Below are 27,304 nucleotides of genomic sequence, written 5' to 3'. Positions count from 1 at the left end.
AAAAATATATATAAAAAATACCTTGGCTGTCTTGCAAAATGATTGAAATTTCAATTCCTCAGAATAAATAAATACAATAAAATAAAATAAAATAAAATAATGAAAATAAAAAAATAAAAAAATAAAATGATAATGATAATAAATAAATACAATAAAAATAAAAAAAATACATAAAATAAGAAGAGAGAATATGGGAAGACGGTTGTTATGCATTGGTTTGATTTTATTCTATCATTAGATAATATACACAAAAAAATGTTTGAAAATTGTACTGTAAGAAGACCCCGTTTATATAAATAGGCTATAAATAAAAATAGAAACACAAGTACTGTGCTGTCTTTCACTGACAGTTATGAAATATTACAACAAGCTTAATTCTAATTTCCAAAGGCAGCCTGGCTTGCTGCTGCACACAGAGTGAGCAATTTCCTTTCTAAGTGGTTACCAGTGGTTACAGGTGGCCATGTTGGGTTGGCGTCACCAGTACACAGCCTTCCTGGGCAGGTGTGTTACCTGTGGCTCCCTCAGGAAGCACCTCCGAGGGCTCTGCTGCCACAGCTGACGGAAAGACAACAATGAATGAGCCCACGGAGGAGACCATGATATAGTTTCCCTCGCCATTGCTTCTAATTCACTCCCAACCCGCGTGTGTGTGGGAGCTGTGAGCCTCGCAGTGAGTCCCGCACGGCTTTCTGGTGGCAGACGGAGGGGAAGTGCTTCCTGATAATAAAGAGGTGCGTCTTATTTCCATTCCAGTGATTGACTGCGCACGGCTTTCACCGCCGGAGCTGGGGGCATTGACGCATTGTGGAGTCGACAGGGGGTAGCACTGCAACCCCGGCTTCGCTACACAACGGAGGCATCTCTCGGCGACACCGCGATGGCCGTAGTGCAGCTCGACACGGACGACCATCAACCTGAGAACGGCTTCGTGTCCCCCGAAACCACGTCGCCGGGGCTGCTGACACGCATCGACGGCTCCGTGCTGCCTTTTCTCGGGGGATTTGGGAAGTACCAGAAACAGCTGATCGTGCTGACATGGATCCCGGCGTTATTTATTGGATTCAGCCAGTACTCTGATAATTTCCTCCTCGCCCAGCCGAACAACACATGTATCCAGCCTTTGGGGAACCTGTCTAATCAGACTGCAAGCCATTCCTCGTTGTTAGACAGTCCCAAAAACATCAGCGCGCGGCCGGCTTATATAAATGCCAATGGAAGTTACGGCAGCCACAATGACACCGCCAACATGCAGTGTAGTTGCAGTGAGTGGACATTTGAGCTGCACACAGGACTTGTACAGAACGTGGTCACCAAGGTAAGCTGCCCATCTTGAGGGTGGGCATCCTTTCCATCATACTGTGTTATGCATCTGATGCCTTACCCGCCCTAATCCTGCTGGGAGCCATTATAAGAGGGAGAAATTCACCTATCAACACCCATCCTTTAATAAAAACCCATAAAGCTGCAGCAGTCATGTTAACATGTCATATGTATATTATCTGACAGCCTCTGCTTAGTGCCTGTGCCTCCATTGTGCATCCAAGGCGTGCATTGCTCCACAGTGGGCCGTCTAGCACTGAGTCATTTCTCTCCTGTAGAGATCCACAGACCTGGCTCACATTGGATCTGAAAGTAGTAGGATCGTATATGTGCGAGCATGCACGGGACTGACAGTGAGTGAGTCATCGCAGCAGCTGACACAAATAGTGTGACCTATCGCAGAGACACGCCACCGTTGGCACACTGGGCAAAAGTGCCCGCGCTGGTGGAATTTGCCGGTTTGTCGTAATGGACATAATAGACGTGAAGCCCTTTTTGATTTGGAGCAAAGGTCAATAGTGCACACTGGAATAATGCAACCCCATCCCTGGCCAAACATCACCCGCCCTATCTCTGCCCTGACCAAACACTGGTGACATATTCTTGTAGCTTTTATTCCGGGGAGCTTGGAGTGTGTCTGTGGTGTCTTTACCTCAGGTCACATCAGCAGTGTGTGGTAATATCCCTATCTGCACAGCCGAGGAAGGCTGAGGAGACAGCATAGGCCTGGAGTCATCATAGTTGGTGTGCCAGCTGGAGGAGGAAGTTTTCTAGATCTCATTACACCTGTCAGCTCTTCTCGAATTGTGGATGCTGCATGCTTATTAAGATGTAGCCGTAGATTCTGGGGGGGATAAAGGGGACACATCCCTTTTAATATTTAAAGCGTGTGCACGTGCATCACCCCAATAACAACATGAAAGTAGCAGAGGACTTTTATTTTGATTCAATTAAAGACATTGCTGCAGGAAAAGGCAAAAAAGTGATGTGAAAAATGCGCCAAAAATGAACAAAATCAAGTGTGTCACCTCCCTAATGTTGAAACAAAACCTGCACCCTTGCATCACATTATGAAGTTTTATTTTTGAAAAGCATGAACTTTGATCCACAGGGGCTCTGTGAGTAAACTTGGCATCAATATTGGTAAGATAATGTGATTAAATCTTCAGAGAGAAATCTTAAATCTTATCATAGAGTTAAATTAAGACGACATTCATAGAGAGGGAATAAATAAGACGTTAATGTTCGGTTTGGCTCAGAAAATGTCGACACACACACTGATAATCTCACACACCCTTGCAGAGCTCAGCAAATTGCATTTTAACTTGCAGTACCCTCACCTCTGAGGAGTTTGGCATGCATGCCATAATCAAAAAGCTTATCAGGAAGAGTTAGATCTGAAGCCGGGCTTTGAAGCCTCTCTGTGCTGCAGGAGGGGGGTTGTGGCACCCTGAGCTTGAGTCCACTGTGATGCCAAAAGCCCATCTGCTTATCACTGATAATGTCCCTGTTTAAATAAAGCAAATAAAATGCAACTGAGGCATTTTAATTCAGTCACAAGCCAGGAGGGGGACAGTTTAAATCTTGATTTCATTTACTGTCCGCGGGGTAATCTGAGAGGGTGGGGTTTGAAGCAACTAAAGCCAGGCTGATGGTTCAAAATGCTCTCGACCTGCAGCTGAATATGAAGTCATATATGAGGGAAATCGATTGGGTGGATACATATTACTAACAATCGAAAAATGTCAGTGCTCTCACGGGTAAAAAACGCAGAGAGTTTGGTGCTACAACACTGCCGGCTCTCCTCTCATGCTGGTCTTAACCTGTAGATGCTAATATTTGTGTTGCTTTTGCATGCATTAGGAGAATGTCATGTTGACACTACCACCACTGCAGATCAGTGACAGGCCTGAGCAGTTGGTAAAAGTGTCTCGTCTTCCCTGACCCATGCGGTCCACATTCTTACAAGGTTACCATCAGGAGAAATTGAATCGGATGGCTTTAGAATCCTGTATCGGAGCCAGAATTGAAAGTGTCTGTGGCCTCGTCTCGTTTGATGACCCGTCCCTCACTCTTCCAAGGCCCTTTTTTCCCCCACCGTGGCACAGAAACTAGGATGTGACACTACGGCAGGAAGTGATGACTTGGCATTTCTCCCTATGTTTGGATTGCAGGCATAACTGCACATGACTGGGCTCAACTATCTGTGACACTCGATCCCTATAATGCAGAGCAGAGTGCCAACACGGCCGAAACGTGTCTGTCAAAATGTACCAACACATTCTAACTCCACATCACTCTGTTAACCTGCCATGAGGGAAACATGTAAATATATGCAGATGTTTTCACAGCGTGCCACGTAGGTTTTGCCTCCAGATTTAGTTGCACATCTCTGCTCGCTCCTTTTTCTCTTTTGATGGAGGTTGAGGTGGTGGTGGAGGATCTAAAGTGGTTAATGTGGAGACCCATACTAATTGAGTCAAAGCTCTCCTCAGGGTCCATCTTAATTGGACTGAGCCTCAGAAATGAGAAATGTATCATTACTCAGAGACAGATGGAGTCTCTCTGCAACCTGTCCTGCTCAGCTCCCATTCAGACGGGTGGCAGCTTCACACACCTGCCTGAAATAGTGGCCTGCGACAGTTTAAAGGCAAAGACGAACCTCTACACTGATGCCCAGTGAAAGTTTGGTTGTTTGGGATTGATAGAATGGCGTTCAGACTGGTACAAAGCTACAACACCCTCATGAATTTAGCCAATTTTGTATCTAGAACATGGAATTATTTTTGTTTAGTAATGTGAGTTAATGTCGACAGATTGCTTAATTTGTCTGATCAACAGTCTAAAACTCAAAAGATATTCCATGAGAAAAGCATCAGATCTTCTGAAAACAGCTAATATTTTGCATTTTTTTCCTCAATAAATGACCAAAAAATGAATCCATCATGAGAATTATGGGCTGCATGGTGTTGCAGTGGTTAGCATTGTCTCCTCACAGAGAGGATTCCTGCTTTGAATCCACAGTGGGGGTTTGAACCCAGGGTGGGGAGCCCATCTGTGCAGAGTTCTGTCCATGTTCTCCTCCAGGTACTCCGGCTTCCTCCCACAGTCCAAAGACATGCAGGTTAATCGGTGACTCTTGAGTTGTCCGTAGGTGTGAATGTGAGTGTGAATGGTTTTCTGTCTCTATGTGTCAGACTCAGCCCTGTGATAGTGTGGTGACCTGTTCAGGGTGTACCCCGCCTCTCGCCCAGTGTCATTAATGCATTGATTGACTCTGTTGATTGTTGGAGTTGAAATGTTCTTATCTACTAATTGATTAACAGAAAAATAAATTATAATCAATTAGTCTTAAAACAAAAATGCTGTATTTTGTGGTTACAGCACCTAAATTATGAAGATTTGCTCCTTTATCATATGTGATAATAAACCGATTATATATGGGCTTTAGACCTTTGGTCGGACTGGTAGAAAAAGATTTCCACACACTTACATCTCTGCAGTGTTTCACTTTCTTGTTGAGCTTTCGACCTATTCGACCTTCATCAGAGCTGACAACAATGGACAGGCTGGTAAAAGGCACTAATCTCAGTCTAATCACTGGCTGTATGCAATACACCTGTGTGCAACCCTGGTGGCAGGAGCTCCACCTTCTGGGAGTTGTAGTTTATTAGGCATAAAAATAGAAGCCATATTTGTCTTGTCAAACACTCGCTGTGTCTCAAATCACATACTTCCGTAAGTACACTTCATGTAGTATACTATGTGCACTATGTACTTATTGGCGTAGTGCGCGAATTTCGACAGGGTAGTGTTGTCTTACCACTTACCAGAAATGACGACCGCAAATTAGCTAGTCAGCAAACTAGCATTAGCATTTCCGTTATCGTTCGCGGTACCAAATCATTACAGACTGCTAAATTAACCCAATAAACATATTGCTGGCTTATACCCGACAACAGCATAGTGGTGCTTAGTGCAAAACACATGTGTATAACTTACATTTGAACAATGCAGCAACGTTTACGGTCGCACAGTCCTCGGCCACTATTTCCATTTTGAAAAGTGGTCCCTCCCCTTCCGCTACGTAGCCAAGATGGCGACCATTGAGGGCGAGAAGTGTCCATAGTTCCACACTCAACTTCTTGACCGTTTTGAGTGCACCATCCGGGTACTCATAGTGCACTGCATTCTTCCATACTTCTCAGTGTGAACGCACTTATGCACTCAAAATAGTAAGTGTAAGTACAGAAGTACACGATTTGAGACACAGCGATAACCATAATATAACACAAGGGTGGAACATTTAAAATCACAGAGCACCTTATAACAATATCAAATTACAATTCCATCACCTTTGGTCAGACAAAAGAAGACATTAGAAGATTTTCAGTTGGGCTTTGAGAAAGGGTGATGTAAAATTGCAAGTACTTTCATACATGTTATAGGCCCAACCACAGCTGCAACTCACTATTATTTTCATTGTTGATTAATCTGTCAATTATTTTCTTGATTAATTGATTGGTTGTTTGGTCTATAAAATGTTGATCAAATCCCATGATGAAAAATATATTCACATTTAGGAAACTGGTATCAGAGAATTTTTTATTCTTGAAAAATTACTCAAACCGAATAATCCACGATCAAATTAGTTTGTGATTAATTTACAACTGATGGATTGATCACAGGAAAGAAAAGTAGATGGGTAAGTTGATAATGAAAATAATCGTTAGTTGCAGGTCAGGTTGAGTGACTACAGATGCACCATGGAGGAATTGTCAGTTAGTGCTTGTAAACAGAATCGTTGGAGAAAGTGAGAACAAACCCCAGATTCACTCCACTGGGTGCTTGCTATATTTGCATTTTTTGCCACAGTCTCCGCCCTTTTCGTGGCTTCCTCTTGGTGCTGCTACCTGGTCGCTACCTTTAAAGTCCTGCTGTAGCCAGGAACACCTTGAACTAGGGCTGCCACTAACGATTATTTTCATTGTCGACTAATCTGTCGATTATTTCTGCGATTAGCCGACTAATCATTTCATCGAAAAATGTGTTAAAATGTTGAAAAATGTCAGTCTGTCTCTCCCAAACCCCAAAATTACGTCATCTAATGTCTTGTTTCGTACTCATGCCAAAGGATTTTAGTTCACCGTCAGAGGAGAGTGTGTAAAGCTGCCAATATTTGAACATAAGAAGCTGCAGTAAGAGTATTTTGGGGTACTTTTATAGTACTTTTCTATAAAAAATGACTCAAACCGATTAGTCGACTACTAAAATAGTCACCGATTATTTTAATAGTCGATTAGTCATCGATTAGTCGACTAATCGTGGCAGCCCTACCTTGAACACAGCACTGCTACACGTCTAGTGGGCCCCAAGTGATGATGAAGAGGGATTACTTTGTATGAGTCTATACGTTGTTTGCTTTCTGGAAAATCCTGCCTAGTGTACCTTTAATCCAGCAGTACTTCTTCAGTATATACACTACAACTGTACAGTATGCCAGTTTTTTAGGTTAGAGTATTGTAGGAAAGTGATAAGGAAGATATGTAGTGAAAGTACAGTGGTGGGTACACCCAGACCCGGTATCACTGTACTGGAGGCTGCACACCCATAGATCTGAAAGATGATACTGTAGCTGAACACCCATGCAGGCCTCTCTGCTCTGTGTCCCCTCACACTGTTTACCCAGCTGGTTTGCTTCTTCCACAGACCCTGGATCAGTGTGGGACACTTTGAAACAGCCTCAGCTGTCGAAAGGCAATGACCCCGCTGCAGATACCCAGTCAGCACACAATGACAGCCGCTCACGGCGTCAGCTGGAAGGAAAGATGCTTGTGCGACCCAAAGATAAAGCTCTGTCGAGGCTCTGTGTGTGTGTGTGTGCTGCAGGCTTGTTTCTGATAAGTTTCCTCGTCAGGGAGGGGTGAGCGTTGTGGGGTGCCTGACCCTCGGCTGTAGTGTGAGTTTGTTTCAAGGGTTGTGTGATGGAATTCCGTTTTTAAGAGTGTTGGTTGGTTGTAACAGACGTGTACTTGCAGTTCTTAACTGTCAACAAAGGGAGGCAATGAATAATAGATTGACGGTAAAAGGATTGTTGCATCAACAACTGTCACTTATGGTCACAGGAAAACATAACTGCCAACTTGCCGAACATGTTGTTCATCCAGATCCTACAGTAGTATGACAGTTATTTGAGACGCGGTCACACCTAGATAATATAAAATCACTCGTAGGCTTTAAGTCCCTCAGGCTACATCTCCTATGTCAGATATTGTTTCCTTCTTGTCTTCTTTTTACCACAGAACAGCGATGGAAGGAGAGTATCAACGTGTCTTTTTGCTCTGTCTTTTGTTATTCTCCTCTCCCCTCACCTAAGCTACCACCACATTACAGGATTTCAGCCCTTCGGTGCAGCACTGGTGCTAAAACTTGCACTTGGAGGCAGAAAGAGTCTGATAACCACGGCGATGGTCTGTTGCTAGGCAGTAACTATGCAGCAGTCTCTCCATGTGTTTTCTCCTCACAACTGCTTTTAAGCATCTCTATTCCTCCCTCTTTAGCCTGTTAGTCCTTACCAATACTTGCCTTTATTCTCTCCATCTCTTCGTATGTTCTGCCTCTACATTGTACACTCTTTATTCCTCCCTCCTCCTGTGCTTCCCTCCGTCTCCCTCCCTCGCCTGCTCCCCTTCCTTTGAACCCCCCACACCCCACCCACCGCTTTGTGGTTCAGCGAGTGCAGAATCGTGCAGCTGTAGTTGAGAGCGTCTTCATCTGAGCTAATGAGACTGGATGGTGTCGGCTGATCATTGGTGGCCGCCGGTCATTTGAGAGAGGTCAACAGACACCCTGGGGATTTTAACTGATTTGCTTTTAGCCGTTCATTGTTCTGCATTTTCTGCCAGCTATGCGTACAACCCAGCTCCACGCACTGATTGCTAGGCATTACTCCCAAATAAGCGAGACAATGGCATTGGAGCAACTGGCAGAAATAATAGGGGCATAGACGGCAAGCTGGGAGCATTTGACTCACTGAATCGCAGTTGTCTAGGATTTCTTTGCTCTGCTACAGCTGATAGTCATATTTCTGTGCCACTAGCTGTATGGATGTGCAATAATGATTGTGTATGAGCTCGGTTAGAGAACTGGCCTTGAGAAAATCCTGGTTAATAATACATGTGAATTGTCTTTGAAATAAAACACATTAATGTTCCGTTCAGAACATCCACCACGCTCTGCCCATTTTCACTGCTCATTTCAACACCACTTAACTTGCTGCTTTGTCTCCGGCATGTGACCTGGGGATATGTCTGTATCTCACCCCGTTGGTCATCTGTCTGTGGTCACCCGCAGAAGATGTCGACTCTGCACAGTCACCAAACTGTCATCCAGCTGTGTGCGGTGCCAATCCTTGTGTAATCGCAGACTCAGGGGTTCATGTAAATATGCTGATTTGTCATAGTCCCGGAGGAGGGCCGCTTCAGTTTTTTAAAGCCTTGGCTGTGCTGTGATTGCGCAACAGGAACTTGTTTGCCTCCCTCTGTCTTTTTCTCTGCTGACATCGATACTGAAACCATGAATGAGTGGCATGCCTGGATCATGTGATGGCTGGGTGGCTCTGGGTAATCCTGGAGCGTTCCATTCTGAACAGGTCACTATGGTAGAGGTTATAAGAGGTTAGAGCCCCCCAGAGAAAAATGCAAGAACAAACTACACTCTGTATTTCAAGATGAGGCTGAGTTGCTGGATGAAACATGTAGAATTTGGCAATATTTGTTCCCGTAATTCTTATAGTGATTTGGTTAATAAATGAGGTAGCACTGGGGCAGAATTGCACCTGCTATGGCCGCCACGCCCCTGTCTGCTCCTTCCTCTCTGCCGGCACAGACAGCTGGGTGGCATATGTTGCCAAAAAGACCTCTAATATCCCCCTCCTCTGTGAAATTCATTTTCCCGCTCCTCTCAGGATCAACCACTCTACGAGGATCATTAAATAGTAATGTCAATGTTAGTCCAAGTTGCATGTTCAGGCTAAATTCTCAAGGGGATTGAGTTTCTTCCTGCAAACATGCACAAGAAATGCAAATACTCCACTGGGCTTTACGTTTGCTGCTGCACCTCGCTGCCATCAGTGCTGTGTACAAGGTCTGTTTGTCACAGCGTGTTTGCATTGTTTGCACTCTAGGAATCCCTCCGCTGAGAGTTTCAGGCGGCAAAGAAAGCGAGGAGATGCAGAGTCGACTGTAATAATGTACACCATTTCGACACACAGCAGAGGAGCAGTGAACAAATAGTGAAATAAGAAATGTCAGCTCACATATACTGTATACATTTTGACTGAGGATAATAATAGAGCTGATTTAATCCCTGATATTAATTTCAAGAGGTTTCTCCAACCTTCCTGGTGACACTGAAGGCAAATACACGACGTGGGCTTTGCAGAAACGTGCATTTACTAGTGGAGGAAAACCCCAATGCATCATTTTGACAATTTTGTATTGCTTTTTGATGCTTACAGAATCGCAATTTTCAAGACCGCATATTTATGTGTGAGTGAGTCATGGCTACATTCAATATCAAGTCTGTTTAGAGATGTACTATTTTGGGTGCCATTGAGCGTAAACACTAATAGTGCTTGCACTGTAGCCTGTGTAAAATAATGTCTGGAATGATTAATAGAGGTAATGCAATTGTTGGAGACTTATCATATCAGTGTTCATATTAGACAAAGTACCAGGAAGCGCTTCAGTACGCACCCTTCTCTCATTTCAATGTTATGTGTTTTGAGCGATGATAATCCCCCATAAATCAGACAGCGTTAGTGTAGCGTTTGAGTCAATACATAAAAGTGTCTCATCCTCAAAATATATAGCCTAGCTGTTGCTTTCACTTCCATTTTGTACCCAGTATAAGTTTCTGTGTTTGTCTCTGCAGTGGAGTCTGGTGTGTGACTCAGCATGGAAAGTCCACATTGCCAAGTTTTCTCTGTTGGTGGGATCCATCTTTGGATACCTGACGTTTGGAATCCTCGCTGACTGGTAAGATTTTCAAAGTTCTTGCACAACAGAAAGTTTTTCACATTAAAGGTGGCCAAAAATAATTCTTACCTCGCTCCGTAGGTTCGGCCGCCACCCGGTGCTGATCATATCGGTGCTGTTCATGCTGGTGTTTGGTCTGACCGTGGCCTTCTCTGTCAACGTCCCCATGTTCAGCACCCTGCGCTTCTTCGAAGGCTTCTGCCTGGCAGGGATCACTCTTTCTCTCTACGTCCTCAGTAAGTGTTAATCTCTAAACTAAAAGCTTTGAGTTTACTCACAGGTTGCCCCACTTTGTTATTGTTGCTGTGCTTGTCCAACTAGCGCAGCACATATGCAGTTGATTACGCTGATGAAAAGCACTCAAAATGTGGGGTACGTTAATAAAAAAGGTTCTTAGATTTAAAGGGGTGGTTCATATTTTTTTAAGTGGGGTTGTATGGGTCACTTATCCATAAATAGTGTATGAAAAACAGTAGATGTCAGTCGGCATGCCTCTGGTTTGAAGAAACAGGCTGGAGTCTAACATTGAAGCTAAGCACTCCACTGTGATGGAGGGGGCAACAACAAAACATATTTTAGCCACTTGAAAAAATTTCCCACCTAAAAAAATCAACATCAGTTTAAGCATATGCTATACTGAGTGTATTTTGACTGCTTTACCTTTCTGTCAGACAGTGATTTCCAGCGGGAAATTGAAGCTGTTATTTCGCTCTCCTCAAAGCCAGGCTCCATTGAGAAAAACGGTGATTTAACGTCGCTGAACACAGGAGCTGCTGCTCTGCCTCTGCTTAGATCAGTTAGTTAATTTGTGTTATTGTGTGACTTTGGCATGTTAAAGGGTTAGTTCAGATTCACCAAAGTCACACAATAACACAAACAAACTAACTGATCGAAGCAGTTTTAGCTAAGTGGCTTCCTTGTTCAGTGAGCTAGAATTATTCTTTTTCTCAATGGAGTCTGGTTGACAAGAGCGTAAGTGGGGAACTGAAGCTGTTAATGGCTTCCCTTTCGAAACAGGTGATGGATGGAAAGGTGAAGTGGTGAAAATACTCTCAAAATGGCACACACTTTAACTGATATTGTTTTTCTAAGGTGGCTAAAATACATTTTGCTGCTGACCCCCATACACAGCAGTATATTGCTTAGCTTCTGTATCGGACTTGGGACGTGCTGACTGATATCCACTGTATGTAATGCACTGTGCTATGGATAAGTGCCCCATACAACCCTACCTCGAAACAGCGTAACGATCCCTTTTAAACACAAGTATATGAAAGCGGGACTGGCATTTCTAGCTGGCGACCTCTGATTTTGTAGGCAGAAGTAACAACGTTCGCTAGCAGGCTTTTATTTGTAGCTAGCTAATTAATGGGAGTGTGGGAAAAATTGATAGTGTTGCAACATTTCACGTGGCAATATTGTATCGATACACAGACACCAAGTATCAATGTATTTATTATATCAACACAAATTAAACTTTTGGTAGCCTACGAATAAAATCAGTTGCTTTTCAGTCCACAAGATGCATTTTGCTGCAATGGGTTTTTTTTTGGAGTGAGATGAATAGACTAAAAAAAATTTAAATTTTAACGTTATTTCCACCTCTACTAATTAATAACATTAGGAACAGGCAGTCAACATTTTACAAGGCAAAAGACTTTGATAAGAAGAACTAAGGGCCCGTCCCAATACCCCCCTTGGCCCTACACCTACATTTGCGTGTTCCCGCAAGGGGTAGTGGTGTCCCAATTCCTTTTTGCGTGTAGGGGTAGGGGGCATAACGAGGGGTAGTGGGTATGAAACTAGCCCTTCGGAGCGAGGGATTTCAGATGCTGACTTGCCAGTGAGGGGTAGATGTCGCCATGGCTACCACCGAGCAAGAGACGGGGAAAAAAGTTCATACATAGCTAACGTTACAGTCGTCAGGTTGCTTGTTAGCTAGCTAGCTAGCTCACACTATCTGATGTCTGTCATCTGTCCTGTTGTGCACAATTGTCAGATTATTCACATTACGCCAGCTAGTATAACTATGCTGCCTTGTAATGTTAGCTGGTTAGCTAGCTAGCAGAAGTCCCCTGTCGTCTGTCGCTCATCAAATGAAGCATGATGAATGCAGCAGACATGATTGGTAGGATGAACTCAACTGGAGACTCTATTGTAGATGCCGGTTGGAAATGTAGATGGCTTGCAGCTTCCTCTTTAAGTTAGTTACATATGCGTGAACGTAACCGACGCGGTGACGTAGTGAGTGGTGTCCCAATTCCTAGGGAAAGATTTCTACCCCTACCCCTCGTTGCTTCATTTTGAGGGCCAAGGGGTAGTGGGCAAGGGGGGGTATTGGGATTGGGCCTAATTGATATATTTGGTTATCTTAACACTTTTTCAGCTGAGTTATAACTGAATTGCTGAAGTGTAAACGAGCCAAGACAATAAATATCATTACCCTCAACTGTGAGTTGCCTCTTGGCTCCCACACAGTTAATGTTCCAGTCCTGAATGGACAATCTTCCAACGTCACCTGTAATCCAACAAGAATAATGTAGTTAGCAAAGCTCCTTGACTTCAGAGGTAACTCTGGGCCACTGTTGTAGGTAGCTATCAGTTTGCTGGGCCTGCTAACATTTGCAGGCTACCTTACAACAAACAAACACATTGTTTATTCTATTCAAATTCACTCCTGTGCTGCAGGTTTTGGAAGGCATGACCTTCCAAACTTATTTATTTACACAATTAGTTATGGTTGTAGTCTGTTATTTAACAATCACTGTTTGTGGGAGGGGTTTGGCAGTCAGTCAGTTGAAATATGAGTACCTATCTGTGTTGACTGTAAACGCTGAATATTTTTGCTTACTCATTTTGCCTGGGGCCATTTAGGGAGCACTTGAAACCTTTTCAAGCTAGTTGCAGCTTTGGTTTGAATTTGTAGACAACCTGGCACTAAACACAAGTGCTCAGGAAGAATGGCACAGCAGTAATGTAGCAATAATACTGTACAAAAACGCAGGCTTATTCCACTGAAACCTGACGATTCACCTGTAAGCCGAACTGGTTTGTGTGGGACTTTGGGCTCCGAGGAAGTAGGATTGTTGCACTGCAAGTTGTAAGGAGCAGTTTCCCTGCTGGGGCTGAGTATGCCTGATATTTCAACATCATCACTGAAAAAGAGCTCATGTCAAAATGTTTAACCTCCTGAAGGAAAGATGTGTTTACTCTTAATCAAAATCTGGTACAGGATTAAGTCTGGCATACTTAAAATTCTTGTTAAGCCTCATTGCGTCCCACTAAAAGATGAAATACTCATTTAATGTGATGAATTATTGTATCATATTAGTGTTGTGATAATGCTTTACAAAATTAATTTAACCCATACTGCCCGCTGTTAATCCTTAGTATCCGCCCACTGATTCTCTTCTCATTATGACCTGATACGCCTCATCAAAAGCCTATTCTGCTTTAACTCTTGTCTCTAGCTGAGGATAGCATCCAGCTGGAAGAAGAGTAATTGTGTTGCAGTGACCTCCCTAACATTTATTAAATTGAACGCCATTGGCGGGATAGATTCTCATTACAGAACAACAACAGGCAGTACCGGCAGCCTTACCCTTGAAGTAACCTCTTTAATTTTCATTTAGTTGTGCCAGCATGTGTCTTTTCCTGAGATTTTAATCCTTGTTACCGCTAATCAATATTCAGATAAATGGCAGGAGGGGTTGGAGGTGCTGTGGTAACTTGTCTTCGATATAGTTTCACCCATCGCTGCAGGTCAGGAGGAGAGTAATTTTCTCAGATATGAATCGTCTCTGTTGACGTGACCTGTAAAGGTTTTAAATAATCTGTTCTGCAGGAATGCAGCGTTAGTCCCAAAGAACAGGAGAGAAGGACTTTCTGATAGCGTCCTGATAATTGGCTGTGCAGCTGATGCACACTCTGGTCTCGGCGATGGATCCTTAAAAGCCTCTTTGGCCGCGGTAATTGACCAGTGCAGAGGGAGGTGGCAAAAGTGGAGAGAAGGGAGAGATAAGAGGGAGGGAGCGAGGGCAAGATGATGAAGGAAGGGGCCCTCAGTGTCCTTGTCATTCTAATTTACTCAACACTGTATACCTTGAAAAGCTTCGCCGCGCTCCCAAAATAGACGGACCGTTTAGTCTGCTCCGAGGACAAAGGAAAGAAGGTGGGACAGTGGGAGGCAAAAGGGTGGAGTCAGGCTGTACAGTATGGTGTCCTATCAAATTTGAATGAACTTGACATCTGCTTCCATTGTTTTCACATTAGCCCACAGTTCACGGTTCAGTAAATCAGTGGTTCTCAATCTGGCAGTTGGAACCAATTAAGAGGTGGTGGGGTTCATATTTATTCTACATCTCTACTGTACAAGCTTATTTAATATTTTTGGTCAGACTTTGGCTTTTATCAGGGTTTGCATGGATCTGTATAAGTGTAAAAATTTTTTGAATCAATCTTTCAAAAGTCTTAAGAAATGGAAAGATGTGGGAAGTAGAATTTTATGGATGTTTTTTTTTCTGATGTTACATTGTAAAATGTTTACATCTATATTTTGAATATAATTTACCTAATTGTATTGATGTCAAGCAGATCATGATAGCAGAACCAACAACACTTGATAGTTATAGATAGCAGTAAAATTTAGGTTGTGATGTCAGGTGACCAAAATTCAACTTCAGGACAACGCCTAATACCAACGTCAATTTGATATAGAATACTGCAGACAGATGACAATAATATTTTGTTGGTTTTAAGTGGTGTTGTTACGTAACCAAAATCTAGGGCTGCCCCCAGTGAAGAATTTTCCTAGTCAACCAGTATTCGTCATTTAGGGCCATTAGTCGACTTGTCGCCCGCATGTTTACAATTATTGTTAAGTGATATATTTTGGGCGGGGCAACACAGTGGTTTGAGTTGAAGGTGTGAGAAAGAATAGTATCAGTAACATTGTTAACACTGTGCTACATTACAGAGAAATACAAAACCGTACTAATGAACCTTCATTAATATAGGCCTATATTTTATCTCCAAGTGCACGTCACACACTGAGCGAGCCGCCTGTTAATGACGCTGTGGGCTAATGGGCATGTAGCTACTTCCATGTTTCAGATGATACGTCATGTTTGTAGTCAACCAATGAAGATGAGTTTACATATCACCTTGGGTTCGTCCTTCACCTTCTCAAAATGATCCCACACTTTGGATTTCCTGCCCGACATGTTATTAACTAGCCTGTGGAATAACCACAGGTACCAGCCCCGGAAATTAGAGGCAGTACACATGCTGTGTCTTTAACCGCCTGGAAACATGAGGTTGGGCGACGGGTGCTACTCTTGTGCCCTTTTTGTGCCAGCTTTCAAGAGTGGTTGGCAGGTTGCGTCTGAGGTTGCTAAGCAGTCTCAATAAGGATTGTATAATCTATTTACCTGAAATCCTGAGTGCAGAGCTGATCTTCTTCCAGGAACTGTTTGTAAGTGTGTAGGCCTATCGTCTATGGGACAGGTGTAAAGCTCTGAATAGTCTTGCACTAACATTATCAACTTTTGTGTATTTATCAGACTGAATATTCACAGCGATTCAAAGCGACTAATGACTATTCTTGCCGACTAGTGACCTTTCTGGTCAACAACGTTTGGTCAACTAGTAGGGGGCAGCCCTACCAAAATCCAGTGTCTTCCAAACGTCTCATTCCAACATCATTTTGAGCAGAGTACAGACATTTAGTTGTAAAGTATGAAGAGCAAAACTTAATGTCTGGAAAACGTGTACACCACATAATATTCTAAAGTCATTAGACATTTAAAATATCATCAACCCGATTTGTCCAACGTCTTTCTGATGTCATATTGACATTTGGTGCCAGCTGGCTCAGTGTATTTTTATGCAAAAAGTTTTTCAAACTGCAAATTGAGAAACACAGAAAGCCCAAAAAAAGAAAACTCGTGCCAGCAAAGGCCAGGTATCTCGTACTTCTGCTCTACCCTCATCTCCACCACTGGACATAAAAGTCATGTTTTCACATTCAGGCAAAATTGACCCTGACCTAAGTTACTGATGTTGGTTCATGTCTTTTTTTTTTTCTTTAAATTTGATAAAAAGAAATTGGTCTTAAATTTAATTCTAAGTGGCATTAAAAAGTCTTAAAACTACCTTACCTTAAGCTGTAGGAAACCTGTTTTATCTGGTGAAAAAGTAGAGTAGTATTCAGCTTTAGTCTGAGACTGCAAGACTGAAAGAAAGAATAAGATAAGATAAAATTCATTATTTGGTTGAATTAGTGAGATATAAATAGGTATAGCCTCATTTCAATGGTCCACTGCAAAATTGTGCAATCCCTACTTGATGCTGCAGTTCTTAGTTTAAATGTCTGTCTGTATTGTTTCATCTTGTCATGTCAGTTCAGTGTGTCGGCTGTCACAAAAGATAAGATTGATCTGAAATCTGTTCTGCATAACGGTGCAGTGAACAATGCAACTCGCTGTTATATAAAGTAGAATTAAATAGGCATTTGAAAACATAAATCATGCGCCTCCTTAACGGTTGACTGCCAGAGCAGCTGAGCAGTATTTGACCCTTCTGACTGATAAAGAGGAAACAGTATTCAAATATATCTGATGCTTTAGCGAGGCCGCATTCCAAATAAACTACATTTGTGTCTAGAGAGGCCAATTATTGTGAGTCAGAGGGAAGATTTATGTTTTTCCCCCTTATCTCTTCCTCCTGGTTACTGTCTTCTCATTATTCTCTGTTGTTTCAACTTGGTTTGTTTTTCCGCATTCTCCCTCAGTCTCTGCTATTTACGTCTACCTGCCTCTCTATGTTTTTTTTACATTCTTTGCATTCAACCCTTCAGTCTGCAAACTCCAAACCAATACAGAGATTGCAAAGTAAATCAAGTGGTCACGAACAATCTGTTGTAATTTTATAGGCATTGTTCTCTTTAATCAGGTTAATGCAACACCTCACCCTCCGCAATCTATTCAGTGTTCAAGGAACACGTGTGGTTGCACAATGGCTCCGAACTTTCCAAAGATATCTAAAATAGTAGGTTTAAAGTTTCTGTAGCTTCATAGGTGAGTAACTCTAGAGGTATCTAACCTTGAGCATTTACCAGCATGTCCGGGATTGTGGACTCTGGTTAGATGGCCCGTGTTGATCTGTTTGCATGAAAAGCAAACACAAGTACTTCATGGTTTCTTGCTTCAGGCTGAAACGGGCGATTGTAATTCAGGCTACCAGTTCCTCATTTAACAAGCATAAAACCAGCAGTCAGCCACAGACCTGTCATCTCATTAGTCAAATATAATTCCTCCTCGCTGTTGCTGCCGGGTTTCCCATTTCAGTTGGGCACTTATTCATGAAATAATAATCAAACTGATTTCCCCACATAAGCTGTTTTCATTATTTTCTTTTTTTACTAATCAACCATTTGATTCTGTGGAAATTATACTTCTGTGTATGAACAGCTTGCTGATGTACCAGAGTGACCTCAGCTTGAGCAGCACTTAGCTGGGCAGATGTGTGTCTGAGAAGAGTTTGCATATTTGTATAGGGTTTGTGTTGCTATACCGACGCCCTTATTTCTGATCATGTGTGGCCTCTGTCACATGATATTTACCCTGCAGCCACTCTGTATTGACAAAACTCCACGAGAGCTGCTCCAAGAGGAGGAGCACACTCGTTCAATAACACATTACTGGAGAGAATCAATTTTTTTTTTTTATTTCAAGGTGTTCTGCTCAGGGTACTTTTTCTTTTGCATTCCCATGATAGTTTGCCACATGCTAAGAGTTTAGCCAAAGCTAATGTTCACTATAGGCCTGACACTGTGGCAGTCATGTGACATTTTTTTGCACATAACATTATAAACCACATGACCCTCCTTTGTGGCTCGCTTTGTTTGACTGTGCTTACAAAGGAAAGTCGGAGCCAAATCCCAGCTTCGGCTGTGTTTGTGCTGGAGACATTACACTAATCCCCCCTTTCTCATCAATCCATGTGCAATTAAGTCTTAGGTCATGAATCTCCAAGGCTGGGTGCCATTGTATGACTGCAGTTTTAATCTAGAAAATAGCAAAATAACGATTGCAATCCTTGTGTTTGGCTTTAAATACGTAGATACATCCTTGTGAATACGTTAATACAGTAATTAGAAGACAACAGCTTCCTGAACATGACCTGATTGTTCCCTGGAGGTATCAGCGAGGAAATCCATTGAGTTTTCAGGACATGGTGGAGCCTATTTAAGAGTGTAGAGCAGTCTGAATGCGGCTACTACCTATTCTAACTGGATGAAATATTGAAGGCCCACTGAAGGGCCCGTGGATGTTTATCATTCATGCCTATGAAAGTTGCTCAGTGGCGCATTCAGCCAAAAAACCTTTTGGTTTGGTTCTATAGACCATTGGGTCTATAGAACAAGCACACTAGAGAGTTAAGGTGGCCGCACAGCTAAGTGGCTGAGTGGCTAACTTCTGGTTTAGCCCTCTGTTAACTTGAATAGGGAATAAAATGGTTTAATCGTGCAGCTCCTCTAGACTCTCAAAATATTATCTACCAAATTGGGACTCCTGTGGCTCTGAAGGTAGAGCCACTAATCGGAGGATCATTGGTCTGATCCCCCACATGCCAAAGTATCCTTAAGCAAGATACTGGGGGCATCAATAGCGTAGTGGATAGTGTCGGCGCCCCATGTACAGAGGCGATGCCTCGCTGCAGCGGTCGCAGGTTCGACTCCGGCTTGCAACCCTTTGCTGCATGTCATCCCCCGCTTTCTCTCTCTCTCTCTCACCCCATTTCAATCTGTCCTGTCCATTAAAGGCAAAAAGCCAAAAAAGCCCCAAAAAATAATCTTAAATAAATAAATAAATAAAAGCAGGATCCTGAACCCCAAATTGCTCTTGATGGCTGTTCCATCAGTGTGTAAGTGTGTTAAATACTAAGTAGCTGTATGAAATTGTTTTCAAAGCCCGGTGCTGTTCCTTTGGGGCAGCGTATGCACATGTGTGTGAATGGGTGAATGTGACTCATTGTGTAAAAAGCACTTGAGCGGTCAGAAGACTAGAAAGGTGCAAAGTGCAGGTCCATTTACCAAATGAATCAAGTCCCTATAGTGAAACAAGTCATTTTGTGGGGGTTGTGACGCTCAAAAAAATATGTCCACTGATTTACAGATGACTCTTTAACAATGTAAAACTGAGGGAAAGAGCATTTTGGAACCCCATGGCATCACGTGACCAACCTGGATGCTGTAATTCCATGTTTGGCTACCTCAGAAACAAAGCTAAGGTATGACCATTTCTAAATGAAAAAGATGAAGAGAAATTGATACATTCCATCATTTCAAGCTGACTTGACTACTGTAACGCACATTTTACTGGCCTCCCAAAAAACACCAGTGAGAGACTTCAGCTCATTGAAAACCAAGTTACATTGTTGACTTACTTGTTAGCTGTTTGCCTCCAAGAACACTGCGATCATCTGCTGTCGGTTTACTGGAGGTTCCCAGAAACAGCCGTAAGAAGATAAGGGATGCAGCCTTTGTCAATTACGCCCCAAAGCTATGGAACACACTGCCCATAGATATCAGGGAAGCTAGCTCACTAAATAATTTTAAAAGAAAGCTAAAAACTTATCTGTTCACTTTAGCCTTTAGCTCTGACTTTCCTGATACAGATCTGACACTCTGTCTTTTTACGCTTCACACAACTCTTTTAAAATGAGTCAGTTAATCCATGTTTTAAACTGTTTTAAATGTCCTTTTATATTGAATTATTATTATTACTACATTTAACTGGCTTCAAAGCCTGGCGCTGTTCCTGGGGGCTCTGTAGGGCCCAACTTGCCTGTTGTGATGTGACACTTACATAGTAACTGAGACAGAAAAAAGGGAAAAGAGATCGGTGGCTGGGTTGTTCCAGACAAAGTGAGAGACTGACTAGTAGCTGATATGAGTAGAGAAAAAGGCTGATGTAAAGACTGAGAGGAATGTTGAAACTGCACAAGAGGTGGAAAAGGTGAGATGCTTCAGCTCTGATTCTTAAGGATGCTTGACTAAGAGGAAAGATGATTACACCACCACCACAAGTGAAGGTGAAGTGTGTCTGTATGTCAACATTAAGCCCTTTCATTAAAATGTAGGCTAATGCATGTTTCCAGTGTATCGATCCATGGTATGTCGGCTCTAAAGCATAACAGCAGAATAGCAAAGCTGATGGCGAAAGAAGTCCTCTGATGCAGCGCTGCTATTTATACCCCAGCGCTCCATCAGTGTGTGCTAGCCCTTTTAGCATCACAGTGCCAGGCAGGGCAGGCGAGGCTCATAGAGCCTATAGCTCAGCATCATAGTGCTGCTCACTAATGTGTTTGTACAGTAAACACCCTCACCACCCCAACCCCCCCGAGCCTCACCTGCTACCCCCTCTCGTACAGACACACACCAGCTAGCTGAGTCATGCTAGCTGGCTGCGCTGGGTGTTTGTGAGAGAGAGTTTTGTGATCGGCGTGAGACGAGGTTATTGTGTTCTGGGGCAGTGGGCCAGAGCTTGCTTTTTGTTTGTGCGGGATATGTCATGCATCCACATCAGCGTTGTGGGGCTGAAATCAGATGCTTTCACAGACATATATTACTGTTTTTCCCTGAAGTATTTATTCACACCAAATATCAGCATAGCAGCATTATTACAAAGTACACACACTGTGTAACTGTGGAAGAACTGTGTGTCAATGTGAGGTGTCTCTCTAAAAAAATGTCAGCTTAGGTGTGTGCACGTGTGCGTGAACATGTGCATGAGCTTAATGGTTTTCATCTCACACCTTTCATCTCCCGACAGCACCGGCTATTAAATGTTAATAGGGGGCAGGATGTTTACTTTGAGAAGTCTTTATAATGGCCTCACGGTAAAGAGCAAATGTCTCTAAACTCATCCTAAGTGGAGTTCGTCCTCACCTTTCTTGCCTGAATCAGACGAGGCAAGCCTCTACATGTCATGGGTGTGTGTGAGAAGCCTTGTAGAGCGATACAGTAGACAATCAAAGCACAGTCAGAGAGATGCAGAAAGACGACAGACAGACCACATGATTCCGTCATTGTCTATGGTCATGCATCATGACGAACTTTATAACTTCCTTGTCAGTAACCTTTGACATTCATGCTGCTTGCTCTGTGTATGGTGACTAGGGATGTCATGATTATAGATTTTCTTGGTACAATTATTGTCAGAGAAATAATCACGGTTTTACGATTATCACGATTATTATGCATTAATTAATTTCACACTATAAATGTATAAAATCACATGAACACTCCTTATAGATCTTTAAGTTTCATTTATTTCCATGTGCTCCTGCTTTTTCTTTTATCTCACATCACAACAGTGATGGTTATAAGTATGTGTGGCGACTATTTTGTTCATGTATGAAAATATAGTAGCCGTACAACTGGGCTTGGTAAGGTTGGAGTGTTTTTAAGTTGATGTAAAAATAAACGACGAGCATTTGTGAAATCCCGCACTCATGTGGACGTGAGTTTCTGCCTGTCGTCTCACTCCAAAGAGCTACAAGGACCCAAAACCATTATAACCTCACGCTGTGTGCACACAAACTGCAAAACTATCCATCAAAAAAGTTTTTGAGACATGCCTTAGCTTGTCACGTTGCACTGTAAGCCCAACTCGTATCATACCACTATGCCATTAATTGCTAATGACACGCTAACATATAATTTTTAATTCAGTGTTACATTAGATAAATTGAGATTGACGTATTTTAACCCAGTTATTGTGCATTTACCTTTACTTGCGAATGTAAAGCCAGGTTGTTGTCCCACAGGTGTTGTATCATGTTGCTCTTGTTTGATCCTTTGGCCGCAAATTTTTTGCGGCATGTTTTACAAACTGGAAAGCTGTCGTCAACAATGACCCCTTGGTCATTTTGCGATAGCCAAAATGATCCCACACGGCTGACTTTATCCGTTTTTGGGGGGGAATAAGTCTTCTTCATCCATACTTCATCACTCGGAGACGCCGCTTGTGTAACTTTGTTTTCGCTCCGTGCGAGTTGCGTTGACCTACTGTATATGGTTCCGCGTTGCGGCATAATCTTTGGAACGTGATGGTGTTGAGGAATCTTTACGATTAATTAACCGTGGCATTTAAAATCGTGGTTAATAGTGAAATAAAGTAATCGTGACATCCCTAATGGTGACAAGGGAACCAGTTGGTTTTTGTGGAGGTTATTCTGGGACAAACTCACGCTCACGATTTAGCTAAATGCCCAGCTCAAATTCTCATCTCTTACGTATTGATAAGGGATAGTGTATTCTGTTTGATTCATTTTCTCTTGGTATTTACACAAGAATAGTTTCTGAGAACTAGCCAAGGGATATTTCCCACTGTCTTATGTTTTGGTCTCTCTTCCTGATTTGGTTTCGAGTCTTCTCCATAATTCAACATTTAAATAATACAGAATCAGTTCCAGTTTTAAATGGATTTGGAAAACCTCGTCTGTTGCAACGTGCCACAAAATGTCATTGATGGAACCAACCTTTGTGCTGACATGTCCTTGTTTTCCAAGCTGATTTGTGGCTTTGTATTGAGCACACTGCATACGTTATCTCTGTTGTCCCGAGAGGCTTTGATTTTGTTAATAACTCTGGTGGCTGCTTATGGAATCATGGCACGTCTGGGAGAGAACACTGAGAAACAAAGAGAGAGAGAAAAGATGACAAAATAAGCACGAGAGACAAAGAGTGATTGTTAAATGTATCACATTTACCTCTAGCCTTTTGCAAGTGTTATTTCTAAGGGGAAAGAAAGTTGTCTTGTATTTGTTTCAATATGGTAATTGCTGCTGACACACCCAGACACTCACACACACAGACTGTATTGATTGTGTGATGTTTGCTGTCACTCCTTTTGTACATGAACTGGACTAGTGTGAGTAGTGTTCAAGTGCACACATGCATACAGAGGACTACATTTTACCAGAAACACAAAGAAGAACATGTAATATAATGTTGAATGTTACAAGTTATAATTTAACTGTCCTTAGGCTTTTGTATGTAATGGAAAAGATTACAATCGGCATTCACACCTGGGTCAAAATATTCAGCAGTAGTCACGGATGTAAATCGGCTCTGGCTCCAATCGGCAGTGATGGAAACACAACACTCAGGTGTAATTTTAGCCCCTTTACCGGCAAGATACAATGATGCACCACCACAAAATACCGTCCGTCTCCGCCCAAGCAGCACTCAAACAACAAATTCCAGTTCCAAATAAGTCTGCACTGGAAAAAAAGAGGGACAACTGGTTGCTCTGTATATACAAACATAGATCAAAAACCTAGCGTTAGGTACTTTTGGAGAACAGGAAACAACAGGATCGACAGTAAGGCAATCCACGCACTCCTAAAAAGTATGGAAAAACGAAGAAAATATTAAACAAGCTTTTATTTTAGTGGCTAAATCATTAAAAGAGTCTTCGCCAGGGCTTCCAAATCATACATAACATCACAGGTATGACCACACCTATATGGTGGCAGGAACCAGTCGGAGGCCATCACAAGACCTGTGACCTGTGAAGTCTACACAGGGTTTGAAAGAGAGACTCAGTAATTAAGAGATATATTAAAAGAAGTAAACACCATTTTCACTGCAAGCCGTCATGCTGCTTTCTACTGTTTACTCACCTGTTTTCTGGCCTGTCCATGATGTTCATTAATTTTCTGTAACCGCTTATCCTATTAGGTGGTTGCTGGAGCCTATCCCAGCTGACATTGGGCGAGAGGCAGGGTACACCCTGGACAGGTCACCAGACTATCACAGGGCTGACACATAGAGACAGACAACCATTCACGCTCCATTCACACCTAAGGGCAAATTAGAGTCACCACTTTACCTAACTTGCATGTCTTAAGACTGTGGGAGGAAGCCGGAGTACCCAGAGAAAACCCAGAACATGAACAGAGGCAACCCCAGTTTGAACCCATTTCTTTGAACCCAGTTCTGCATGCTCATCTGCTGCAAAGCCATATACATGGCTCTAGTCTACTTGCAATTGGAAAGCCCATTTATGCTCAACGTTAAATACGGATCCGGATACGGACGGAGCCTTCTGTCCGTGCTCTGTGTTCATTTCGTCCATATTTCTGCACGTTTCCATGAAGCTTACGGATACGGGCCAAACAAAGCAGTACCACCGGGAACCGTGGGGGCAGTGTTGTTGTCACTACCCGATACATAGCTCTAGTGAGACACGAAGAAGAAATAGCAATGCCGGTTATTGAGTGCCACAGCGGACATCCTAAAGTACTGGAAATGACACTCTTTCGGCAGTACTAGAGACTTTGTCTTTTATGCAAGAGGTACATTATCAATATCTCCTCTACAGTTGCCATGTTTGTTTTTTAGTTTGTTGTTGTCATAAACTTTTGACTCTGGGCTGCCCCCCTGGTGGATATATTGGTTAACATCATCGTACGTAAAAGGAGCATAAATGGGCCTTTAGTGGGTTCATGTACAAGTGTGTTAGTTATTTCCTTAGTTCAGAAAGAACTTCAAAGTTTAAATCATTCATTACAACAGTGACATGCATTTCAGTCTGCCGGTTTGCTCTGCTCATGTGATTCTACAGAACAAATCCAATCTAAGCTTGCAACCCCTCTGGCACAGCCTCTGAAGAAATCAGTGCTCTGCTGTACACAGTCTGAATAAGCACCATACAGTATGTGTATGCATGGATTGTGCAGAGATAGGCTATGGTCATACGTGAAACGGTATATAAATCATGCGACTATGAAAGGACTTCTGTGCAGTACTCAGCAATACTCCATTTTTAAAAAAATAAAATTCTACTCCTAAGACTGCGTGTGAGTTAAAACGTTCACAAATAGAGCACAGTCAGGGCATTCAAGAGCATTTCCTCTTTTTATTTAGGAGTCATATTCTGTATGCAAAACCAAACATTTGGCAATGTGACAACGCTCATTTACATCATTTCATCTAAACTGTCCTTCCTCCATGAGATTTAGTGTATATAGTCATGTGTGTTCCCCATAGACATGATGGACAAAGCCACTGTGACATCAGCCATTGGTTTGTGGGTTCCCATTTTAAAGCCTTGAGTTGACATTTTGGCCGTCACTTGGAGTTTCAAGTTTCATAGCCGGAAATGACCCAAGGTGATCATATTTGGGCTGCATTTTATTAGTCGTTCAACATGCCCTCATTGGCTTCCGCTTGGCGCTTGCCCTTGCGAATAACCGCTGCCATCATAAGGACCTTTCCATTTGTGTGAAAACCTGGGGTACGTCCAATCTCAAAACGCTGTGCAGCATATTGCTACAGTTTCCGGTTTGACATGTGTCTTCAAACTGTGTGCAACAGGCTTTGGGGTATTCTCTTGGGGTTTCCTCTTGATTGGTGGGTGTGTCAGAGGTGTTATCCAGTCATTAGCGACATGTATAAATCACTGAACACAGCCCTGAAGTGAACATGGTGGGATTGACCCTCGGAGGGCTGAAAGAGCGAGTCAACAATAGTGGTCACTCCAGAGGTGTGTATAACCCACAATGCATTGCAATCATGCATTTGATGCAAGAAAACTGAGTCGAGCCATGATGATTTGGGCCTAAAGTGAACAAAGCCAAGTGTGTCCCATTTCAGTTCCCTGCTTTATCCCCTCTGCACCCCTTTCCCTCTGCTCTCCAAGTGGCCTCCTTGCGACACATGCTGTTACGTAATACCAAGGGCTAGGGTTAGGAGAATATGGGGAAGTGGAACTAAATAGAGCGTTGGACGAGAGGGTGGAGCTGGGTAGGAGTGAGGAGTGTATCTGATCAATTAGCTGAAGAGTGGACTCTGAGTGTCAGTCAGAGTGGCCAGGTCTTTACTTGAAGCCTTAATAAAATGTAAACATGTGAGTTACCCCCTGCACAGTTGTCACAAATGGGAAAATTAGCTATAAAGACCAAAGCCATTTTTGTACCAGGCTGTGAACATGTTTATTTCCCCTGTGAAGTTGAGCATTTTAACATAGGGGGTCATATGGAGATTGACTTGCTTCTGGAGCCAGCCTCAAGTGGCCATTCAAGGAACTGCAGTTTTTGGTACTTCAGCGCCGGCTTCATTTTTCAGCCCTGAAGTTGCTGCTTGGTGTCTCCCAGCGGTCTGTGTGCATATTTCCTTCCTTGTGACAGTGGGGTAATGCTCCTCTGTTCAGACAGGATGATCTGTGATATATGCTTCCTGCTGCAGTGCTATGCTGTGTTTTGTCAGTGGTGTCCTCTTCACTGTTCCTGTGTTGCCTGTAATGAGGGGCTTTTTTTCCTCTATGGTTCCCTCCTGTTACCACGGGCATTAATCTCTCTGCACACAGGTGAGGCGATAGGGGCAGCACAGAAAGATGGAGGCCCTGTGTATTTATCTGTGTAAATGGCTTCCTTTGTGGCAATGACAGATTCCCGTTGGTACAGTCTGACAGACAGCACGGCACGCTTTGTTTGCCTGCCTTCCTCTCCTTACCTGTCTTGCTGTCTTTGTTTAAACTGTTTGCTGTTTTCGGATATCGCTCGGTCTGGCCTGACCGGAGTGGTGTGTGTGCCAGATCTGGACTTTGAAGAGAGGAGCTTTTCATTTCCCATCATATGGCTTTGTCTCCCTGAGGACGGCAGCCAGGTCCGTCTCACAGCACTACAGAGATACTGTGCTGTTATCAGATGGGCTTTTCTAAAGCAACTTTTTATTAATTCTGAACATTAAGAGATGCCTGAAAAGGATGATGAAGTATAGAGAGAGGCAGGGTGGGACACAGAAGCGGACTGTGTATAGGCAGCAAATACTTTTTAGCCAAAGAAAGGTATTTTCCATGATACACAGGTTGACCCGTCCTCATCCTGTCTCCTGATAAATGGGTTAAGGTGCACACTCAGTTTTTTTCCTT

At 42.8% G+C, this 27,304-nt stretch overlaps 1 protein-coding gene across 1 annotated transcript in view; it reads left to right on the top strand.

Moving 5' to 3' along the window:
• The first annotated feature begins 463 nt into the window (after positions 1–463).
• Positions 464–27,304, top strand: part of LOC125902683 (solute carrier family 22 member 23-like) — a 58,194-nt gene continuing 31,353 nt past the window's right edge. The window contains exons 1-4 of the mRNA XM_049599223.1: positions 464–504; positions 814–1,318; positions 10,258–10,361; positions 10,443–10,597. Of these exons, the coding sequence (XP_049455180.1) occupies positions 464–504; positions 814–1,318; positions 10,258–10,361; positions 10,443–10,597 (805 nt within the window). The remainder of the gene's footprint in view (positions 505–813; positions 1,319–10,257; positions 10,362–10,442; positions 10,598–27,304) is intronic.

The sequence above is a fragment of the Epinephelus fuscoguttatus genome, linkage group LG15 (genome assembly GCF_011397635.1).
Source record: "Epinephelus fuscoguttatus linkage group LG15, E.fuscoguttatus.final_Chr_v1".
NCBI lineage: Eukaryota > Metazoa > Chordata > Actinopteri > Perciformes > Serranidae > Epinephelus > Epinephelus fuscoguttatus.
Note: the sequence above shows the minus strand (reverse complement) of the source record. Positions and strands in the feature narration are given on the sequence as shown.